The sequence below is a fragment of the Lathyrus oleraceus genome, chromosome 6 (genome assembly GCF_024323335.1).
Source record: "Lathyrus oleraceus cultivar Zhongwan6 chromosome 6, CAAS_Psat_ZW6_1.0, whole genome shotgun sequence".
NCBI classification, from domain to species: domain Eukaryota; kingdom Viridiplantae; phylum Streptophyta; class Magnoliopsida; order Fabales; family Fabaceae; genus Lathyrus; species Lathyrus oleraceus.
In genome coordinates, this window is record NC_066584.1 from 516771494 (window position 1) to 516791763 (window position 20270).

The 20270-nt window shown below is 35.4% G+C and overlaps 1 protein-coding gene and 1 long non-coding RNA gene across 2 annotated transcripts; both read left to right on the forward strand.

Moving 5' to 3' along the window:
* The first annotated feature begins 12977 nt into the window (after positions 1-12977).
* Positions 12978-14569, forward strand: LOC127097510 (uncharacterized). The gene is made up of 2 exons (XR_007793056.1): positions 12978-13838; positions 14379-14569. It is a non-coding gene; the product is annotated as an uncharacterized LOC127097510 (long non-coding RNA).
* Positions 14570-18309: 3740 nt separating this feature from the next.
* On the forward strand, positions 18310-19848 carry LOC127096989 (UTP--glucose-1-phosphate uridylyltransferase-like). Its single transcript, XM_051035510.1, has 4 exons — positions 18310-18416; positions 19338-19390; positions 19475-19550; positions 19697-19848. Exons 1-4 carry the CDS (start codon positions 18348-18350, stop codon positions 19775-19777), a joined length of 279 nt encoding a protein of 92 aa, XP_050891467.1. The 5' UTR covers positions 18310-18347; the 3' UTR covers positions 19778-19848.
* Positions 19849-20270: the final 422 nt, after the last annotated feature.

Consider the following 20270-nt stretch of genomic DNA (forward strand, 5'->3'; position numbering starts at 1 on the left):
GGAATGCACTCTTGACATCCATTTGATATAATTTGATAGAGTGATTAATAGCAAAAGATACAAGAAGACGAATAGATTCTAACCTCGCGACTGGAGCAAAGGTTTCATTATAGTCAATACCTTCTTGTTGACTGTAACCTTGAGCTACCAGTCGAGCTTTGTTTCTGACAACTTCTCCTTTCTCGTTCAGCTTGTTTCTGAAAACCCATCTGGTTCCAATGACATGAGTGCCTCTGGGTTTAGGAACGAGATCCCAGACATCATTCTTTGAGAATTGATCCAATTCTTCTTGCATAGCTGCCACCCAGTCGTTATCCTGAAGTGCTTCATCACAAGACGTAGGCTCAATCAGAGACACTAGTCCCAGAGTAGTATCTTCAGAAGTCCTGAAGGTAGATCTGGTTCTGACAGGTTCGTCCTTGTTTCCCAGAATCAAATCTTCAGATACATTGATACGACTTTTGACTTTCTTTGGTATTTCTGGAGATTTAATTTCTTCAGAGTTCTGAGTGACAGTTGCTTCTGGAGTTTGATTAGATTCTACAAGAGTGATTTCCAAATCTGCAAACTTTTCAACTAGCTTTGACTTTTCAGGGTCAAGCTTATCATCAAATCTGACATGAATTTATTCTTCCACAATTTTGGTTTCTGTGTTGTATACTCTGTAGCCTTTAGAGCGTTCTGAGTATCCTAACATAATACCTTTCTGTGCTTTGGAATCAAACTTGTTCAGATGTTCTTTAGTATTTAATATAAAACAAGAACATCCAAAAGGATGAAAATATGAAATGTTTGGTTTTCTTCCTTTACACAGTTCATAGGGAGTCTTTTCTAGAATAGGTCTTATAGAGATTCTATTCTGAATGTAACACGCTGTATTTACAGCTTCTGCCCAAAAGTGCTTTGCTACATTAGTTTCATTGATCATGGTTCTGGCCATCTCTTGGAGTGTCCTATTCTTCCTCTCTACAACTCCATTTTGTTGTGGAGTTCTAGGGCAGGAGAAATCATGGGATATTCCATTTGAATCAAATAATTCTTCAAAATCTTTGTTTTCAAATTCTCCACCATGATCACTTCTGACTCTAATAATTTTAGAGTCAAATTCTTTTTGCACTTTGGAACAGAAACTGGTGAATACAGAGTGAGACTCACTCTTGTGCTTAAGGAATTTTACCCATGTCCAGCGACTGTAATCATCAACAATGACTAGTCCATACTTCTTTCCATTAACTGATGCTGTTTTCACAGGACCAAATAAGTCAATGTGAAGAAGTTCCAGAGGCTTAGAGGTAGAAACAACATTTTTCTTTTTAAAAGATGTTTTTGAAAATTTTCCTTTCTGACAAGCTTCACACAGAGCATCTGAAGAAAACTTCAGTTTAGGTAGGCCTCTGACTAACTCGAGTTTAGTTAGCTGAGAAAGTTTCCTCATGCTAATGTGGCCCAAGCGTCTATGCCATACCCATTGCTCTTCGTGAACTGACATTAGACATTTAACATTTTGATCTTTTAAATCAGAAAGATTTATTTTGTAAATGTTGTTTTTCCTCTTGCCTGTGAAAAGGACAGAGCCATCGTTCTGATTAATGGCTTTACATGTTTTTTGATTGAAGATTACATCATAACCGTTATCACTTAATTGACTTATGGATAACAAATTATGCATTAATCCTTCTACATAAAGAACATCAGAAATAGAGGGAAGAGTACCATTACCAATAGTTCCGGAGCCTCTGATCCTTCCTTTCTGATCTCCTCCGAAGCCTACAAATCCAGCGTCTTTAAGTTCCAGACTTTGGAACATAGACTTTCTTCCCGTCATGTGTCGCGAGCATCCAGAGTCCAGGTACCATGACTGGTGTCTGAACTTTGCTGCATAGGATATCTGCAACATACACAATCTTATCTTTTGGTACCCAGAATCTCTTGGGTCCTTTCAGATTAGTTTTCCCAGAGTTTCTTATAACTTTGGTTTTTCTAGAATTTTTAAATTTTTGTTCTTCTGTGTGTGTGTAATGATATGAAAAGGGAGACTTAAGTTGGTTACTGGTAGAAGTTTTATCTTCCTTAGAATCATACCCAATTCCCTTTTTATTGTTCTGACTAACTCCATAAATCATGGATGCCATAATACTCCTATCTATCCCATTTTTCAGAAATTCTTGAAAGGCTTCTTCGTATTTATAAATTATTGCATTTGAAGTTTGTGGAGTTTGAGATAACGCTTCTTCTAATTCTAAGCTTTTTCTTTTTGCTCCATCTCTTTCTAATGTTAACAATTTAATTGTATCTTCTTGTGCTAGAATTGTCATCTCAAGCTCGCCACAATCTTCAAATTTTTCTTTAAGACAGCCTTTAATGTTTTTAAACTTTTGTTTTAATTTCTGATATGAGCTAAGAGTTTCTGACAAACAAGATTCTAGATCAGATCGGGAAAGTTCAGAAAATACCTCTTCAGATTCTTCATCTGAGCTACTCCTGGATGTGGTAGCCATAAGTGCCACATTGGCCTGTTCATCAGAGTCAGATTCTGATGATCCAGATTCACTATCATCCCAGGTAGCCATCAGTCCTTTCTTTGTCCTGAAGGTATTCTTCTTGAAGCTTTCTTTTCTAGGGTTGTCTTTCTTTAGCTTGGGGCATTCATTTCTGTAATGACCTGTTTCTTTACATTCATAACATGTAATATCTTTGTTAGATTTACCTTTTGAAGTTGATTCCGATCGATCCCCTCTGGGTCTTGGCCTTCTGAAGTTGTTGTTCCTCTTTTTCCAGAGTTGCTTAACTCTTCTGGTTAGTAGGGACAACTCTTCTTCATCATCAGAGTCTTCTGGTTCAGAGTCGTCAGCATCTTCAGTTTCTGCCTGGAGAGCTTTGGTTCTATCAGGTTTCCGTCTTTCAGATCTGGACTTTAGCGCTACGGATTTGTTCCTTTTCTGAGGCTCATCTTCCTCTAGTTCTATCTCATGGCTTCTGAGAGAACTGACAAGTTCTTCAAGGCTGATATTGTTCAGATCCTTTGACAGCTTCAGAGCAGTAACCATAGGTCTCCATTTCTTTGGCAGACTTCTGACTATCTTCTTAACATGATCTGCAGTTGTGTATCCTTTGTCTAGCACCTTGAGACCTGCAATAAGAGTTTGGAATCTAGAAAACATAGCCTTTATAGCTTCGTCATCTTCCATCTTGAAGGCTTCATATTTCTGGATAAGCGCCAGAGCCTTCGTTTCTTTGACTTGGGAGTTTCCTTCATGAGTCATCTTCAGAGAGTCAAGTATATCTTTGGCTGTCTCTCTGTTGGTGATCTTTTCATATTCGTTATATGATATAGCATTTAGAAGTATTGTTCTGGCCTTGTGGTGATTTTTGAAGATACATTTCTGATCTTCTGACATCTTATTTCTGGGAACTTCAGCTCCATTTTCTGAGACTGGAGGTGTGTATCCATCTGTGACAATGTCCCAGAGGTCAGCGTCATAACCAAGAAAGAAACTTTCGATTCTATCTTTCCAGTAATCAAATTTCTCCCCATCAAAAACAGGAGGCTTAGCATTGTAACTATCTCTTTCATTTGAGTGGGCCATGGTTTTTCTCGAACTGGATCTCTCTACACTGTTAGGTGTTTGATTAGAAAATCAATAACAGAGCCGGAGCTCTGATACCAATTGAAGGTGAGAAAAACAAGAAAGGGGGGGTTTGAATTGTTTGGAAAAATAAGCGCTTTTCAAAATGAAAACCACACAATGATTTTATACTGGTTCGCTTATAACACAAAGCTACTCCAGTCCACCCGGCCAAGGTGATTTCGCCTTCAACAAGGACTTAATCCACTAATCTTGAAAGATTACAAACAACGTCTAAGATAAAAATCTCTTAGCCCTCTCAAGTATACAGACTACACAGAGTCACTTGAGGAAATAAACAAACAATAGATAAAAGATTTATGTAATCTAGAGTGCTTCTAAGATAAGCAAGTATTACAATAGTATGAACAAAGTGATTCACGTTATAAGCAAAAGCTTCGTGAAGATTTAGAGAGCAAGAAGGTTTTCTTGTGTTGATGTTTCAGTAATTTTTCCTTGTATGTGTAGTTGTTTTTGAATGTTGATTTGCAATCCTTTATATAGATCAATGAGGTAGTAGTTGAAACTGATGAGTAATAAGATGAATTTACGCCATAACATAAACAGCTTCTGCAGGATAACTTTTTCTCCTTGAAATGACTACTTACCACAAGTAGTATCTTCTTTATTGAAATTGGAGATTAACGTCTCTTTCTTAATTAGGAAAACCATTTGCAAATCTTTACTTGACTTTAACGTTACTCTTTCATGATTAGCAATTCCATGCTCAGAGTATTTGTGTTTCTGGAGAGTCTTGGAATTTTGCTTCTGACGTTTAATCTCTTGTGAGTTCAGATAGTTTCTTCAGATAGCGCGGATAACTTCTAGAGCTTTAGAGATAGCGTTGTTCAGAGTCAGAACTTCTAGAGCTACTTCTTGTTCAGATGCTTCTGATACTTGTTGTTTTGCTCAGAGTTAGACTTTCTTGAACTTGTTTTCACTTCAGATGCTTCTGATCATTTGATGATTTGTATCTGATTTGGTTTTGTATCTGATGACATCATCAGATTTCTTCCTTCTTTCTTTAGAACCCTGCACACTTAGAAACTTTTCGTTAGGGTGCCATTTTTGGTTTCATCCTTTGTTATCATCAAAATCAAGGAATCTGTTGTAGAACAATTTTTGTTCTTACACTTTGCATATATTGTTTGAACATTAATATCTGATTTGTGAATTATACTTGGGCATCATTATCATGACATACTTCATAATGCATAACCATACTGCATAAAAATTAATTAAAATTTGGTTTGGCATCAGTATGTATCGTTTCAAAGATGTATGTATCGATTCATGTCTTCTTCATTTCACATTTGTCAAAATTGGTTCAGTATGTAACAAAAAACTCATGACATGGATCGATCCATTCCCATATTTTGGATTAAATGCATTTTATTTCACTCATGGATCGACACATCAGCAACTCTTATCACATCTTTTCACAAACTTGGTATCCGCAGTTCCCCTACCTCTCAAAACCCGCGGTTAACCCTAATCTCCTTCATCATTATTCTCTCCAAAACCCTAAATTCATCTCACTTCTCTTCAATTTTTCATCACCATGCCTCCAAGAATCATTCCGGCTAGAGCAAGGGGAAAAGGAAAAGGAAAGGAACCGGTTGGCACTTCTCAACAGTTACCAGAAATTCCTCCTAATGCCTTAGATTTGCTTCATCCTGCAATTGCTACTGAGTTTGAGGATTCTTTCAAGACAAGGTTAGTTATGAAACCCCATGTCTTCGATAAACATGATGTTATTCATCTGCATCTTAATGATGTGGTTGAACTCCTTAATGCACAAAAACTTGGTTCATTTTTTACTACAAAGGATTATTACCATGAGGATTTTATCCGTGCATTTTATGCTGGCTTACAATCTGGTAAAGGATATATGTTTAAGTGTTCTATTGGTGTCAGAACCTATACTTTTGAGGCTGGTGATTGGGAAACAGTGTTTCAAATTCTGCTTCCGTTGCATAATTTCAAGACTTGGCATGACTTGAAGTTTGATACTGACTTTAATCTGAAGGAGTTTACTCTGTCTATCTTGAAATTTGACAGACCGCTGGGTGAGGATGAATAGGTTACGTCTGGTATGATTAAGAAAATTCCTCGTATACTTCATTGGATTATCTCGCACATTCTGCGTCCAGCAAACAATGGACATTCTAGGTTAGACAGGGCAAGCATTCATCTCTTGTATATTCTTCAAAATAAGGTTCCCTTGAATTGGGCAAATTACTTTGTGAAGCGTCTCTTTTTCGTGCGTAATAGTGCCAAGAATGTTGCTCTTGGTTATGCGTCTCAAATCATGAAAATTCTTATGTTCTGGAATGTTGAAATCCCTTTAGTTCCTCTCATATCACCATCTACTGCTCAAGAGTTTGACTCTTCCACTTTATCTCATATGGGATATCGGTGGGACAAGGAACGTCAATGTTTCTATAACTTTGAAAGGAAATCCAAAACAAGTATCTATAATTTTGATGTGCCTTCTGAACGAATTCATGTAGTTGAAGACCACCTGATGAAGAAATGCATGATGTGAACGAAGCAGATGTGCCTGCAGCTGATGACAATGCTGGTTGGGGTTGTTGGGTGCCACAAAGGTGGTCTCCAACCAACTATGTACTTGAACCAACGGTTCCTCCGTTCTCCGGCGGTGCTTCATCTTCAACACCTACTGCGCACCTAACTCAAATGCTTCAACAAATGGAGCTTGCCAACCAAGAACGTCATGAAGAGGCACGGTCTTGGCATGTACAACAAAGTGAGTGGCATAAGGAGCATCGTGAGTGGCATGACGATCATACACGGATGTACCATAACCAACACTCTTGGCACACGAACTTGGTTAAGTGGCACCAAGTCTTCTACAATGAAATGTCTAGTTTTATGGACGACTGCCGTGCCAATCCTGGTATTATGGACAGATTCAGAAGTGTTGAAGTTCAGGACCGGTTCAGGCACTACACCTTCATGGGCCACAATCCAGATGAAATGCCTCCTCCTCCGCCTCTGCCAAGCTTCAGAGATCCTGATAGAAATGACGAGGAGTCATGTGGTGGCTATAATCCACATTAAACCATCATCATTTAATTTCACTGCATTTCATTGCATGTTGATTGAGTTTTTTTTTTCTTGTCAGATTAGTTGCACCTTATATGTCTTGGCTTATGTAATTTTAAAATTCTTTCTACTAGCTAAATGCTTATTTCCTTCTGCTTACTTCTGGTGTTATTGCCCTTATTTTTCATTCTTTGTGAGTGATTCTTTACTTTTTAAGCTTCCTTCTTTGTGATTGTTAGCTTCTTTATCATTTTCGCTGTGTCCTGCTACAACATGTTGCCTTGATAAAACTATTTTTTTTCTTCTTTTTGATGTTGACAAAGGGTGAGAAATGCAGATGTTGACAGATATGCACAAACTCAGGGGGAGTATCACACATCTTCCTAAAAATTTGCCATCATCAAAAAGGGGGAGTTTGTGAGAAAATTCTTTACTTTGAATAAGTTTTGAATGATAGCAAATTGTGTGATCATTGTCTAATTATTGGTTGTGCATTATTTTACATGTTTCATTTGTGTTTTTAGCCTATACTATTGTTTCGTGTCTATACATAAAGATCCACATTGATACATTTCTTAAAAGAACTCATAAAAATTGTTTTGTGTCAGTATATATCGATACATGTTCTTCTGCATCGATACATAAATTTATCTTAAACCACAAAACGTTTTTTGCTTCAGTATGTATCGATCCATACGAGCCTTGTATCGATACATGCTTAGTTAAAATGTTCTATGTGTCGATACATACGAGCTTTGTATCGATACACGCTTAGTTAAAATGTTCTATGTATCGATACACACGAGCTTTGTATCGATACATGCTTGTATTAATTCTCTAAATTAATCAAAGCTACAGTATGTATCGATGCATAATATTTTGTATCAATACATAATTCTGTTTTGTCTACTAACAACTTCTGTCTTTCACATATAAGAAGTATTTTGACAGCTAAGTGTAAAATAACGAATTCAGAGGTGAAAAACAGTTGTAACACAAATCAAAGGAGTGTGTAGCAGCAATTGTTTGAGCAGTTAGAAACCTGAAAGAGACTTCATCTTCTTCATCTTCTCAATCTCTTTTCTTCAAGAACATCAACACATAATCATTCTTGTTCTTTGGATTAAAGGATCAACGAGATAACGTTCAGTGGAACGATCAAGGATCTAGCTGAGGTGTTTAGCGGAACGATCGAGGATCTAGCTGAGTTGAAGGTTGAAGGGGGTTTCGAGGAAAAACCAAATGGTTTGTCCTTCAAGAAATGGAGTGTTCTTGCGGGTTTGTTAGTCACGTTTGCAGAACAGATTCAGCCGTAGCGTAGGGTTTGGAAATTGGGTAATTTCGCAAACAGGTCGTGGAACCGGTGAATTGTTTGCAATTTCTTGCAGGAAATTCTTGACCGAGCTCAGATCAAGTGGAGATTTTATACAAGAAGAAGATCTTGGGATTTAGATTTCTGTCTTTATATTGAAACCTTGTATCAACGAATTCGACATTATTGATAATTATAGTTCTCAATTTCATTTGAAATTGAGAGGGAGACGTACCCACACGCGAGGACGACAGTGGGGAACTTCCTTACCAAATCTCTGTGTATCGTATTCTTTCCTTATCTCTCTTTACGTTTTCAACAATTTTGTGATTTCAGTTGGGGTATTGTGGCTGCACATTTCGTGATACAATAGTGGCAAGAAAACTTCTTTATCTAAACTCCACCATTGTTCATCATTGATCACATACACACCAAATGTTTGACAAAACTGTCAGCTGAGTTTTATTCATTGGAAATAGAATTTAGTGATAAGTGCATTCGATTAGATAATATTCTGGTGTTAATATTCTCTATCGTTCTCATTCAAATCCAGCAATAAATTCGCGTGTCCGATATTCTAGTAGCGGTTCAGATTAGACGGAAGTCGATTCGGGACTGTAATTTTCTGCTAAGTTTCAATAACTCTGATAAGATTTTTTTTTAATCCGTTTATTCAAAAGAGGTGATCTATTCACCCCCTCTCGATCACTAGCCACACCGTCTAACATTATGAAAATTTGTTCAACATAACAAATTAATTAGACATCTTAAACTTTCTAATTCATTTGATCCCACCTCAAAATCATGAAAAATGAGTGAGTTAGGTCCTTGGGAAGTTGACCCAAAATTAGGGTTTCAGTCAAAATGACCTATAACGTTTTGAAATGGATGATCACGTTCCACGCTTCAAATAAATTTTTAATGAACATGAAAGTTGTTCATATGGTTCCTAAGAACATTGTTTCTCTTAAGGTCATCTCCATTTGACAAACACATCAAAAGTTAGGTCTTAGTGGATTTCAAAATAGTCAAATGAATTGACTGATCAACTTCTCAAGTCCAAACTTTAAATCTTGATGAATTGATGATTGAGGACACTTCAAATAAGCTCAAATATGCATGAAATGATGAATGAAATAACTTTCCTTGATTGTATTTGATCATGGGTTGAGGTTGCTTCATGAGCAAGACACAGTTGATGCACATATGGATTTGGCATGGGAGGCCCAAATCCAATTGATTTGGCATGCTGAAATGTAATTGAGTTGGTTTGGACGTGCACATGTAATTGAATTGGAGTGTGCATGAGGTTTTAACAAAGTTTCCATAACTGCACCCAAACTTTCTCCTCTTCGAAAATGCTTCTTACAAAAATGAAACATGGCCTTGTGGGTAATGGTTGGAAAGGTCTTGAGATGAGGAACAATTGTTATGTTAAAAAAAATCCATTTGAATTGGGAAATAAATGAAAAATGGTCATAAAGTCCAATGTACAAAACATGCATATGTGAATTTTGCCAAAATAGACCAACTTCAAGCCCTTCTTTTTAAATGATGAAAGCTTCCAATAACAAAACCTTCAACATAAAAGTTGTAGATATTTTCAAGAAAATAAATTTGGACTTAAATTGTGCATTATTTGGATTTTTGATGAGAAAGTTATGGGCGCTTGAAGTTAGACTTTTTCACATTTCAATGACTTTGGGCCAAAGTGACCTATAATGTTTTGTATTATCACATGTACTTCTTTTAGAATTATGAAAATTTGTTCAACATAACAAATTAATTAGACATCTTAAAATTTCCAATTCATTTGATCCCACCTCAAAATCATGAAAAATGAGTGAGTTAGGTCCTTGGGAAGTTGACCCAAAATTAGGGTTTCAGTCAAAATGACCTATAATGTTTTTGAAATGGATGATGACGTTCCATGCTTCAAATAAATTTTTGATGAACATGAAAGTTGTTCATATGGTTCTTAAGAACAGGTTTTCTCTTGGGGTCATCTCCATTTGACAAACACATTAAAAGTTAGGTCTCAGTGGATTTCAAAATAGTCAGATGAATTTACTGATCAACTTCTCAAGTCCAAACTTCAAATCTTGATGAATTGATGACTGAGGACACTTCAAATAAGCTCAAATATGCATGAAATGATGAATGAAAGAACTTCCCTTGATTGTATTTGATCATGGGTTGAGGTTGCTTCATGAGCAAGGCACAGTTGATGCACATATGGATTTGGCATGGGAGGCCCAAATCCAATTGATTTGACATGCTGAAATGTAATTGAGCTGGTTTGGACGTGCACATGTAATTGAATTGGAGTGTGCATGAGGTTTTAACGAATTTTCCATAATTGCACCCAAACTCTCTCCTCTTCGAAAATGCTTCTTACAAAAATGAAACATGGCCTTGTGGGTAATGGTTGGAAAGGTATTGACATGAGGAACAATTGGTATGTTGAAAAAAATCCATTTGAATTGGGAAATTAATGAAAATTGGTCATAAAGTCCAATGTACAAAACATGCATATGTGAATTTTGCCAAAATGGGCCAACTTCAAGCCTTTCTTTTTCAATGCTGAAAGCTTCCAATGACAAAACCTTCAACACAAAAGTTGTAGATATTTTCAAGACAATCAATTTGGACTTAAATTGTGCATCCTTTGGATTTTTTATGAGAAAGTTATGGGCGCTTGAAGTTGGAGTTTTTCACATTTCAATGACTTTGGGCCAAAGTGACATATAATGTTTTGTATTATCACATGTACTTCTTTTAGAATTATGAAAAATTGTTCAACATAACAAATTAATTAGACATCTTATACTTTCCAATTCATTTGATCCCACCTCAAAATCATGAAAAAATGAGTGAGTTAGGTCCTTGGGAAGTTGACCCAAAATTAGGGTTTCGGTCAAAATGACCTATAATGTTTTGAAATGGATGATGAAGTTCCAAGCTTCAAATAAATTTTTTATGAACATGAAAGTTGTTCATATGGTTCTTAAGAACATTGTTTATCTTGGGGTCATCTCCGTTTGACAAACACATCAAAAGTTAGGTCTCAATGGATTTCAAAATAGTCAAATGAATTAACTGATCAACTTCTCAAGTCCAAACTTCAAATCTTTATGAATTGATGATTGAGGACACTTCAAATAAGCTCAAATATGCATTAAATGATTAATGAAAGAACTTCCCTTGATTGTATTTGATCATGGGTTGAGGTTGCTTAATGAGTAAGGCACGGTTGATGCACAAATGGATTAGGGTTTCCTTGGGAAACAATCCTCAAGCCCTTTGGTTTGTCTTGATCAAATTGACAAATTGAGATACTTGGGAGGCATATATGATGAATTAGAGCCTTGGGAACCGTTGTCATGCTTGCTTTCCTCTTCATCTGGCCATTCTTTGAGCATAGGGCCTCCTAGGAGCCTTAGATCTTATGATTGCTCAAGCTACAAAACAAAAGATGTTAGTGACATGCTTGGTGGTCTCAAACCACTCTCACAAGTCCCAACCCAAAGGTTAAGGAGCTAAGATGCTATGATCCTTGAGGCAAATGCATTGTGCAATGATATGATGCCATGAGGGATCTTAGGGTCAAAATTAGGGTCTTATAGCATGTTCTTGATGTTGCAATTTCGTGAAAGTGGTGATGACATATGCAGACTTCCATGAGTAGTGTCAAGAGTTATAAAAAACGCCAGTTTTCTTCCGTATTACAAACATGATCGAAAGTGACATTTTTGGGGGCATTTGTTAGCTTGTGATTTTTCACTTAAGTTGCAATGAAACCCACTAGGTCTAATTTGCAAAAATTCAAGAACATATCCACAAGATTAGGATTACTCTTTCTTATGCCTTGTTTGGAAGAATCTCAATAACAAATCTCCAAGATTATGATCAATCTCTCTTTAAAACATGTTTAGAATCTCAAAAAGGAATATACATAGTCAAAATTCCATTATTTACCGATGAGAAAAAAAACATAATGTGACTCATTTATATGAGATATTAATCTGAACCCTTTATTTTAATCAAAGGGTTGTTATCTCTTTCTCTCACTCTCATATAACCATTCTCATTAGATATACTTCTTTTATATATATGTGTCATACCCCAATTTTGTCCGGGTCATTTTAAAATTTTCATAAGTTTGATTTTATTTTCAATTTGCATGAGTTGTATAGCTTACCATGCATTTCATCATGAATAATACCTAAAATATCAGTCGGAATAAATTCTCGAATATACAGACAAATTGGTTAAATCATTCCTCAAGTACGTGCAAACTCAGCGGGTAAAAAGTTTTGAAATCAAACTTGCAGACGCCAGTATTATTAATCTACGGTTCGCGTAGTTTAACCTGATATGCTCGTTATATTTTTCGACGACTTTTTCAGTTGCATTTTGATCCGTCTGAATCTTTTAACCGGTTAAAAATTATTTTAGAATTAAAAGAAACGATGTATTTTTCCAATAAGTTTATTTCACACTAATCATTTTAATGCATTCAGTTTAACTTTTCGAGCACTTTGACGCCCGATTTTTATTCATAATCAGTCGTTTTATTTTTATTCTTTTGTCAAAGTATTCAAATTAAATAAATAGAATTTTCCATGTTCTTATTTTATTTTTATCATACTCATTTTAGAAGTTGAGAATTTTATTTGATTCAATTGATTTAAATTGTTTTAAATCGATTAAATCATCTAGAAGAGGCAACTTTGACATTTTGAATTAATTTGTGTTTCTCTGATTCAATCTTAATCCTTGATTCAAACTAATTAATGGTCTTTATTAGCTATCCATGTAGTTATCTACTCATCCAATCAAAAATTAGATAATAAATAATATTAATAAAGAAAATCAGAAATAAAAAAAATATCTTTCTCCCCTCCAATGGTTCCTCTCCGCGCGCCTCTCTCTTGGAAAATTGTTGTGAATAAAACAAAGATAGTAAATGAGCCAATACTGGCCTGACCCGTGGCACATGGGATTCTCCCATTTTGAAGAATTACATGTTTTAGCTTCTCCACTCAGCAAAAGTAAGAACGACTATCAATTGATGATGCTCTCCATTCACCAAAGGAGGATTTTTCTTCCTCCACTCCTTCAAGGACACAGGTCCTATCTCCTTAAAAAATAAACTGTTTCTTTTTGCATTAACGGTGATCCAAACGAGGCCAAAAGGAAAAAAAAGGAAGAAATCTTCATTTGAGGAAAAAAGTCAGTAACACAGAAAAATGTTTTTCCACTTCTTCACACATCTAACTTCACTGTTACAACCTTTTAACCCCATTTTCCGGCGACACCCCTTCCTCCCCTAAACCTTGCACCACCACATAACTCCACCACCACTTCTTCCTCACCCTTACAACAACACCTCTATTATTCTTCGATGAACCACCACATAACAACCATTTCACCTTCGCCGAACTCCCTCGCTGTCGACACACCTTGTCGCGACGTCGCCAACCTTAACCTCTTCTTCTTCTTCACCCACGAAACAACCACATCACACGGTTTCAGACCATACTCTAATACACCCTCATCTCCGATACAAACATAACTCACCCCAAACGTTTCGACATCATTCAGCTTTATCGATCCAATTTCGATCCATCACCATCAATTTCACTTTCACGATTAAAGTTTGGTGGTTCTGTTTTGATTTCCTCTCGATGTCGTGTTGTTGATTTCCAGTATCCAATCATCGGTTCAACGATTCAGATGGAGGTTTTTCAGTATTGAGTGTTGCCGCTATTATGACGTTTGTGTTACTGCTCTGACTTGGGTCAATCTGAGTCTTCGTTTTGATTACGGTAATTTGTTTTTACGATTTATAATGACGAACATTCTGTGATGTGTTGATATTATAATTAAACCTCGATTTTTTCCATGGATTTTGTGATATGGTGATGACGATTTAATCTCAGACTCAATTATAGAACAAGTTCCCTGCTATTTGTAATTTGATTCCTTATAGTGTACATATAAATTGCTGCTTGTGTTATTTCAAATTTCTTCTTCTTTTTTCGTTCGAGTTATATGCTACAGGCCCTTCGGTTGCATCATTTTCGTTGTGGCTAGTGCTTGTCTCAATATTAACAATTGTTTTGTTAGGCTAAGGTATTGAGTTGTGTCAATTTTTGTGGTTACTGATATTAGATTTTGTTAAAGACTTAAAAGCATGTGAAGCGATTTCTTTTTCGTTTCAGAATTGATGTTCGTGTTTTTTATAGTATTATTTATTACTTGTTTCTTTTGCTCCATTAAAATTTTAAAAAAGTTAAACAAAGTTTCTATTAGTCTCATTTATTTTAATCATAATATGATTAACATATTGGGTTTGGTCTTTACAGATAAGCTTAGCCCCATGAGTTACTCAACACCTCTCATATGTTATAATTCATGTGACATTGTAAGTAAAATAATTAGATATTGATGTTTTATTTTTCATTGCATGTTAACTCCGATTTTTGAACAATGGATTCGGCAATTTCATGCCGATATTCCGCCAAAATATCAGTATATAAACGGAATATTTTCACCATATTATGATCTGGAATATTTTCACCATATTATGATCTTGCGTATGATATTAATCATGTTGTCACCACGCGCAAACCGCTTTTGAGGACATTACGATCAATTCAGTCCGAATCATTTTAAATTGATATTGCCACTTATTTATTCCTCTTTTAATAAAATTAATTAATTTGTTAAAGTTTTGATTAATTAATTTTAATTAACTTAGTTATTTGATTTAATTCAATAATTTGATAATTAATTTTAATTAGTTCAATCAAATGATTTAATCGAATTATAATAATTTAATTTTGATAATTAAATGTTGATCGATTTATTACACATTCATTTCATAATACAAACTCGATTTCATCATCAATTTCAAACCACTTTAAATCAATAAAATCACATGATTTTCGATTTAATGTCGAACCCATTTTCCACACCTTTGTAAGTCGGTTGCTTTTAGCATCGTCATCAACCTCACATAGCTTACTCTTGGTATTTCTTACAATGAGACCTACTCGATTATAATTAAATCAATTAGATGATTGATACACCAAGGACTTCTATATAAATTCGATTAACCGTGAAAATTCAAATCATTTTTCAAATCAATATAACTTCTAAGGACTTTCTTTTATAACTTAAACGTTGGATGAAAAAGAGAATGGGAGGCGTTCATTTCACTATCTCTCGAATATTTGAATGCAAGGCGCTCGCCATATTGCTCAAATTCTTGTCGTATGATTAAAACATTTTAAATAAACTTGGATAAAGGAATGGGTGACACTCACATCATTATTCCTTGAATAAGCAAGTCGGAGGTGTTCGCCTCACTACCTCGCATATTCGATTTTCGCAAACAATTTTTCAATAATAATTTGAAAGAAAAGGGAGTAGAAGGCGTTCGCCTTATTATTCCTCGAAAGATTGAATGATTGGTATGAACCATTTGGCTCAATCTTTTGTCGTTATTCTAAAAAATACCAAACACATTAAATCTTATTTCTCTCCTTTATGCGATCGACAACTTAACTCTTTTCAAAAAGAAAATTTCTTGATCCTTTATAGTGTGTACACAAACTAGCACTTAAGTCTCCACCACGAGCATGCAAGCCAACATTTAACCACTAGGACGCAATCTAAGCACTTGTTCATTAAGACACAATCAACCAATCAAGTCTCTTTTCTTTCCCCCATTCGATCGAAAACTTTTCAAAAAGAACACTATTTAATCCTTTCTAACGCGCACAACAAACTAGTGCTTAAGCCTCCGCCGAGAGTAGACAAGCCATTTTTTATGCCTTTAGAACACGATCTAAACAGTCATTTATTAAAAAAAACACCAAAAAACTGTAGTTCCCTAAACTACGAATGCTCCAATTTCCTTATTGAAATATAAGGATGCGTAGGCACGAGTTTGCGAGATCTTGGGGCACACTAATAAAAAACCTCCCTCCTCCTCCCCCCCCCCCCCCCCTTCTGAGGTTTCCATCCATATCTATTTTAATCTTTTATTCACTCGAAGAAAATAAATAAGATTCAGCTAACAGTCAAATCGCAAATTAGAACTAAAAGGTTCTCGTTGAGTACAATAGATGTGAGGGGTGCTAATACCTTCCCCTTACGTAATCGAATCTTGAACCCGAATATGGTTGCGACGAGCATTATTCTGTTTTCAAAGGCTTTATTTATATTTTCCTATTCCTTCATTGGAATAAATAAAGTTCGGTGGCGACTCTGTTTGAACTAATTTTTTCCGCGACCATCGTGAGGAATCGTATTTTTGAGATGTGACGGCTGAAAACTCTACTGGGGACTTTATGCTCCAAGCTAGAGAGAGTCAATCCTAATTTAGTTTAATTTGCAATGAATGTTAAAATGTTGTTTATTTCTTCCATGTTGCTTCTATGTATCTTAATGTATTATTTATGTTATATGTGATTTACTCTGATACTGTGATGGGTGGTCTATGGCGCATCATGCATGTTGTGAGATAAGCTTTGTACCCCAGCTCTGAGAAGAACTTAGAACTAGGAATTGTGTAGTATTGAACTGAGGGGTATACACCTCGTTGGAACAATACGAAGACTCCACCTAGAGTAGATCTGTTCGGAATTTCCATCATAATATGGCTAGCCCACTATTGCGAGGAAACTTTGAACATGGTCTGTGACTCTAGGAACCTTGCCTTATCCTAAAGCCTGTCACTAAGGTCGGTGATTTTGTAGTATTGAACCAAGGGGTATACACCTCGTTCGAACAATACGAAAATCCCACCTAGAGTAGATCTGTTTGGAGTCTCCGTCACGATGAGGCTAGCCCGTTTTTACAGGTCCTTCGGTTGCATCATTTTCGTTGTGGCTAATGCTTGTTTCAATATTAACAATTGTTTTGTTAGGATAAGGTATTCAGTTGTGTCAATTTTTGTGGTTAATGATATTAGATTTTGTGAAGGACTTAAAAGCATGTCCTGCAATTTCTTTTTCATTTTAGAATTGATGTTCGTGTTTTTGTATTATTTATTACTTGTTTCTTTTGCTCCATTAAATTTTTTAAAAAGTCAAGAAAAGTTTCTTTTAGTCTCATTTATTTTAATCATAATATGATTAACATATTGGACTTGGTCTTTACATATAAGCTTAGGCCCATGAGTTACTCCCACACCTCCCATATGTTATAATCACTACGCCAAAAACTGGAATAGACAGCGCACCTTAGATGACGCTTTATTACAAAAGCGCACTCTAAAGTGAAGCGAAAAAATAAGGAGCGAACAACTGGAATAGACAACGCACTTTAGAGGGCGCTTTTGTAATAAAGCGCCCTCTAAGGTGAAGCGAAAAAATAAGGAGGAGATAGAGGGACAACAATACAGGGCGCTTTTTAGAAAGCGCCCTCTAAGGTTACCCTTAGAGGGCGCTTTTAAAAAAGCGCTCTATAAGTCCATGTGCATTTCCAGTTTATAAAGCGCTTTTGGAAAGCCTTAGAGAGCGCTTTCATAAGCGCCCTCTTAGGCCCCCTTTAGAGGGCGTTTTTTTCCACAAGCGCCCTCTAAGGTCCCCTTTAGTAAGCATTAAAATTATAACATACTGCGCGTTTTGTTATTTCACTCTCTGTTATTTTCGTTCTTTTTCACGTTAGGGTTCTCACTGCTACGATTTTCGCTACTTCTAAGGCGTTCTCCTTCCACCTCTGTTAGATCTACGATGTTTCCTCCTTCTATTAATTCGTTGTTAGCTGTTCGATTTTGACACCATAGGTATTTTTCTAATCTTCATATGGGTCTTTTATAATTAATGCATCACTATCTTTTCTTTTTTTACTCTCTTACAGGGTAAGGAGTATGTGTTCGTTGCCAATTCAGATAACTTGGGTGCCCTAGTTGATTTGAGTATCCTTCCTTATGTTTTATTTTCTATTACATTTTGGTTGTATTGCTTGTTTGTTATTTATACATGCAAAGGGTATCTCAAGTACAGCGGTATCCTTGACTGGTTAATCAAGAAATCTTAAATCATTTGATCCAGAACAAGAATGAATATTGTATGGAGGTAAATAAAGATAGATGTTATCAAGAAACTTCCATTTAGATTTAGACCTACATAATATTGATTTTTTTTCTTGGTGCTTGTAATACAGGTGACTCCCAAGACATTGGCTGATGTGAAGGGTGGCACTCTTATTTCTTATGAAGGAAGGGTTCAGGAACGTATCTGTTGCTCAATTCATTTCTTCTCAACCAAAATTTATTTGATTAAGTCAGTAAACTTATGATCAATTAGAATCTTAAGGTATTGATGCTAAGTGACATTATCTTTGATTGTTTAATGCAGCTCCTGGAAATTTCCCAAGTCCCAGATGAACATGTAAGCCACTAAATCTGTCTTGTATTCATTCTTAGATCATTTCCCTTTCCCAAGTGTAGGCACTAGATAATTGTTTTTGTAAATTATAAAGCATAAGGATCTGGGTTAACTATGCGGGTTTTTATGACTAAGAAGGAAATGACTCGTCTGCTTTTAAATAGCTATATTTGGTTGGCTGTCAAGGACCTTTAAGTTGAATTGGTGCTAAAAAGTTGTTAAATACTTGTTTGACCGTAAAGCTCATGGCTAGGCAAAACCAGTTATTAATAATAGATCAGGAAAGTTAAAAGACTCACTGCTGTCATTTTGAATAAAATAACACTATTTATTTAATGGAAATTTTGAAGGTCGGAAATCATATATTCAACATAAGGAACTATGGAGAGTTATGAAGCATCATTTATTCACTAAACCCTTTTACACTGTCAGCTCTTGTTTTGATAATAGCTCCTATGTTGAGAAAACAAAAAGCCTATTGAATTGAACGAGACTTGGCGACATCTTATGAACTATAATCATGAATTGTCAATATTCTATTTTAAAGTTTTATCCACCGTTGACATTAATGATGACTCCTTAATTAGGATTTAGAGTGACAACTGGGAAGTGAGTGATATGATGTTCAAACACATATTTGCAATTTTTTTGGGGTTTATTTGTTACCATGAGAAGTAATAAAGTGGATCTTTATCATAATATTGTTAACAAAATCTACCCTACCCTCTCCATTTCCTCTCAGTTTACCATCCTCAAATTGATGCTCACTTGATAAAAGTGTGCAACACTTTTTTGACCATGATATTCTCATATTTGATCATAATTTATGGTAGCTGTAACATTCTTGTAAATTATGATGGCAAGTTATTGGCAAAGATGTTGAGAATTTTTTAGCTTGATCAATCAATGCCTGTTTTCTTGCAGGTCAGTGAATTTAAGTCGATAGAGAAGTTCAAAATTTTCAATACAAATAACTTGTAAGTTTTGTTGGTTTGCTCCCTGATTATTATAGATTATATTCACATTTGGCGTGCTTACTATTGACAACATATGATTTACAGATGGGTGAACTTAAAAGCAATTAAAAGGCTTGTTGAGGCTGATGCTCTGAAGATGGAGATTATTCCCAATCCTAAGGTTAATATCGATCATTTTCAATAGACAGGCAATAGCTCATCTTTTCCGTTTGTTTTATTTTCTTTTATAGGGTTGCTATAGCGTTGGCTAGTCGCCCGACTCTTTGACATTAAGATCTAAATTGCTGACAAAATTTGTGAATTTAGGAAGTTGATGGAGTAAAAGTTGATCTGAAGTTAAAGTTCCAGAAGGGTACTCTTCAAATATTAGAAGACTTGTGTCTATGAAAGACCTCAAGTTAAAGAGTTTAAAGACCCATGATTATATAAGGGGATTACGCAGCAAATCGAGTCAGTTGCATAAAAAAGAAGGTATAAACACAATTATATGATATTTATGCATAGAAAATATTAATTCTTGATCTTATACTTCACCTAACTAATTTTATGATATTTTAGGTTCATGCTATTGATATTGAACAAAAAGAGGTTGTTGCTAAGAATACTGCGGCTAGCAAAAAAAACATACATCTCAGAGATGCTTTTGCTACTTAGTTTTATTTCTTTTTAAGTTATGAATTGGTTGTATATTTAGAATCTTTAGAAGTTAAACGATTATATATCAGTGGATTGTTGTATATGTATGGATTGTTGTATATAAGGCTTGTTGAATGCAATGTGTGAAAAAGGGCTTCAAATTATACAGTTTTAGGTGTACTGCTTCAATATACAGGTTGTCTAAAATAAATAAATAAATATAGCGCTTTTTAAAAAAAAATAA